Consider the following 3966-nt stretch of genomic DNA (forward strand, 5'->3'; position numbering starts at 1 on the left):
ATAATATAAAGTGTAAAGGGAATTAATATGGAAAAATAACTGAATGTGACTATTACAAAATCGACACATTACTATTTTTGTTTGACTTCGGTTAATATTTCTTTAAGAACCAAATTAACAAAATTGCTCCCCCTGAATCATTCTAATAAAATGATGTAAGATTCATATACATGCAGAAACGAAAGATATCTCAACGACGAATATAGAGGAAATATTAATTTGGTTTACAAAAGACCCTTCCAAGTCTTAACGACAACACAAAATCAAAATCAGAACTCGGGTATGTCCGAAAGTTCTTCAATCCTACGACTACTATTGAAAACCTCAAACCAAAACTCCAGATCATCATTATACAATTTCGAGTTATTATAACTATATATTTTACTATTGCTATTTAGCATTCCCTCCCAATCCTCTACCATTTTCTCTTTACTATTCTTATTATCTACCGATACAACGTCAGACCAAAAACTATCATCAACCAATGCAGAAATATCCTCGTACGACATCATTTCGTCCGCCTTGTTATTATTTAAAATCTCTAATGTTGTAAATTGTTGGGTAGGAGTTGTGTCGACAATCACAGATTCTTTGTCTTCATGTGCGGTCTCGTTAGTTCCGTTAAGCTCATTGGTGACTCCGCCATTGTTGCGGTCTTTGTTGAGTCTTTTCTTCAAATGAGTGTGCCAAACATTTTTAATTTCATTGTCGGTCCGTCCTGGCAATTTTGCAGCAATCGCAGACCATCTAAATAATAACAAACAAACGAAACTAAACACTATTAGGAAAATTGTCTTACATATAATATAGTATGGATTTCATCAATTATCACTTTAGTACTTTAATATTGCTTTTTAAAGCGGAAACATGGAGATAGAAGAAGACAACAAACCAAAAGCTAATATGTTTTGCATCGATCGAGGTGCATATTTTGTCTAATAGTTATAATATTGAAGGTTGTTTGGGGTTTATTCAGTCACAAACTATGAAAACAAAGTAACTAAATCTTTTGATACTGAGCAAAAAATCACGGGTATGAATCTCTTCCTTAGCCCCCACACTGTTAAAACTAAAATATTTTACAAATATTGGAAATAACAAAAATCGTTTATAAGCTTAGACTATGTTACAATCTTAATAAAATTCTAGATGATGAAAAGCTTAGACTAAAGTCTACTTATAGAGTAATTTAACCAAAGAAAATTTGCAAAGTGGGAAAAGTAAAAGGAAAATAAAATCGTCGACCCATAAGCATTTTTGATTTTGTAACCCTCTTTCAAGGAATCGTTAACAGGTTGATGATTACTCTTCTGTAAGCAAACAAAGACAAACCTGTTGCCCAAGACTTCATGTAGATTGATGATAGTTTGTTCGTCTTGAGGAGTGAAATTGCCACGTTTGATGTCTGGTCTCAGATAATTGATCCAACGAAGTCTGCAACTTTTCCCACATCTAAGTAAACCTAAATAAAGTGTCCAAAAACACCAGAAGAGTATTGCTTACAGATCAAGAACACTATTGATAGAAAATAAATATACAAAATAAATGAAAATCACCTGCGTGTTTGGGAAGCGCTCGCCAGTTAGAATGGCCATAGAGATTAATATAGTTAATCAAGATTTGATCTTCTTCGGGAGTCCACGGTCCTCTCTTTACCCCCATTTTCTCACAACATGGTGCTCTTCCCATTTTTTCCGTTGCAGTCTCAAGAAAATAAAACTAAAATTTACAAGTTTTCCTCTTCAATCGAATAAAATGATTAGAAGGCAGTTTGTTGGATGGGTATGGTGTTCTATGAGAGCTAAAGAAGCCAAATGTTAATTTGAAGGGAACATGCGATGGAGACGTCTAGAGTGATTATTATATATAGAAAAATTATTATTATATTGTGACAAACGACATATTATTTTGATAATACAATGCAACCGTGGGACAATTCCAAGTTGAAAGTTACTCATACTTTTGATTCACAATCACACAGCCCAAAGTTTCCAACTATTTATTTTTCTGTTTGTTTGCATTTAATTACATTTCGCAGCAGCATGCAAAATGTTTCTAACGTTGTAAAAAATGTTTTTAATTAGCATTTAAGACAAAAATGAATAACTAATATGATTTTCTTATTATTAACTAAAAGAAAGCATATTGTGACGTTCTACTGTATATTCCCTATGTAATCGATGTTATATTGTTCTGCTGCCAATGCAGCCCTCAAAATTTGCTTTTTATGTTCATACAAAAGAAGAAATAATATTTAAGCAAAGGCACATAAGAAATAGCACTAGAAAAGGGTGGACAAAATTTCCGAAACTCTATTCGAGGTTCGTCCCGATGTTTTTTCAGTATCCGGAAGTTCAGCTTCATATTAATACATATACATCAAATACATGTTAAAAGTTCTGAACTAGAGTACTGGTAACCTACCAGTACTTATTTTTATTTTCTTATGATACGTTTTTTAAAATCCTTACAGTTTATATATATACAAAAAGTACATAGACCTACTGTTTATTGCTTAGTTAATTATATTCATGTATGGTTTAGTTAGTGAGTTATGAAACCTGTATTATTCACTCAGGCCTGTATTCACTGCTAGCTCGGACATATCATTTATATATAAATTTGAACGCATATTCTGTTCACACACGGAAAAGCTACTTTGATGAGTCAATTGAGAAAAAATAACATGACGTAAAAAGGCTTTATGAATAATACTTGTGTATGTGCACAAAAAAAAGAATAATACTAATGTAAGAGGAAGCATATATCCAAATTAGATATACATAAAATGTCAAAGAAAGAGGCTAGTGCTCAATCCAAATCAGATCATGGCCCAAAATTAATTAAACTTTTTGATTTTAATCAATCTTGTTTGATGACCTATAAATCAATAAGAAACATTAAAAATTTAAAAGTTTCATATTCTTCTTCTTTTACACCAGGAGGTGGTCCGCACCTCACGGTTCGACTAAACCCCCTAAGATCGGGAGCAAAGACCGGTTATTTAATATCTTCCCAGGTTATCAAACGTATTCGAAATGGGATCTCTAACACAAGTGCCTCGGATCCTTTCCAGTTGATCCAGTTCGTCATGGGTAAGTGTCATATTCTTTGTATTATAATTGTAAATAACAGTTGATGATGAATAAAATTTCATACGTAGGGCTACAAAACAATATAGAGGTACACGTTAAGGGGTCCCTCTTTACTTATATGACTAAGATCTGTACCATGCGCGGGATCAACATTGTATATATAAATATATTTTACATATTAAATGTTTTTTTTATATATTATAAAATAATATACATATTGGATAATGAAAAAATCAGTAACTATTACGTATATAATTAAATTGGTGTGAATACATAAATAATTTTTATTAATCCAAACAATCAGTTTTTCTATTTTCTATTTTATATAATTAAATTTACATAATATATACATAGATAAATAGTAGGAAAATTGCCAAATATGACTCACAACTTGATTTCAAATGCAAAATTAAACTCAAACTTGAGTCAAATACAAAAGTAACCTAAAAGGCTATTGAAATTACAACCAGCCCTTTGTGAACAAACAAAAAAACCAAATTTTTTTTACGTTTCTAACCTCCGTAAGTCGTCTGTCCAGACGACTTTACAGTAAGTCGTCCAGACGACTTATTGGAAAGTCGTCTAGTCTAGTTCTACTTAGAAATAATTTTAAAATTTTGTAAAAAGTATTTTGATAAGTGAAAAATTGAAATCATGTAATTAACATATGTTTTAAGAGATATAAATTAAGATATAACAAAAGTTAATTGTTTTCAACATAGATGAGTGAAAGTAATGAGTCATGATATTCTTCGGTTTAGGTTTTGCCAACATATGTTGTAGTATTGTATGTGTTCTTAGGGTTAGATTTTGGAATGCATAAATGTTTTTTTGAAAACTTTAAAATTTACCTAAGTGTGTTTATTTCCGT

General features: G+C 31.2%; 1 protein-coding gene across 1 annotated transcript; it reads right to left on the reverse strand.

Moving 5' to 3' along the window:
- Nucleotides 1-203: 203 nt before the first annotated feature.
- On the reverse strand, nucleotides 204-1819 carry LOC106331346 (myb-related protein Myb4-like). Its single transcript, XM_013769680.1, has 3 exons — nucleotides 1557-1819; nucleotides 1333-1462; nucleotides 204-747 (listed from the first exon to the last, which is right to left on the reverse strand). Exons 1-3 carry the CDS (start codon nucleotides 1687-1689, stop codon nucleotides 270-272), a joined length of 741 nt encoding a protein of 246 aa, XP_013625134.1. The 5' UTR covers nucleotides 1690-1819; the 3' UTR covers nucleotides 204-269.
- Nucleotides 1820-3966: the final 2147 nt, after the last annotated feature.

The sequence above is a fragment of the Brassica oleracea genome, chromosome C3 (assembly GCF_000695525.1).
Source record: "Brassica oleracea var. oleracea cultivar TO1000 chromosome C3, BOL, whole genome shotgun sequence".
Taxonomy (NCBI): domain Eukaryota; kingdom Viridiplantae; phylum Streptophyta; class Magnoliopsida; order Brassicales; family Brassicaceae; genus Brassica; species Brassica oleracea.

What these genes read in the sequence shown, in the direction of transcription:
- LOC106331346 (XM_013769680.1), bottom strand. Translation starts at nt 1,689, where the DNA reads ATGGGAAGAGCACCATGTTGTGAGAAAATGGGGGTAAAGAGAGGACCG. An exon ending in AGCGCTTCCCAAACACGCAG is followed by an intron (nt 1,463 to 1,556) that starts GTGATTTTCATT and finishes CACTTTATTTAG; the next exon opens with GTTTACTTAGATGTGGGAAA. An exon ending in CATGAAGTCTTGGGCAACAG is followed by an intron (nt 748 to 1,332) that starts GTTTGTCTTTGT and finishes GTTATTATTTAG; the next exon opens with ATGGTCTGCGATTGCTGCAA.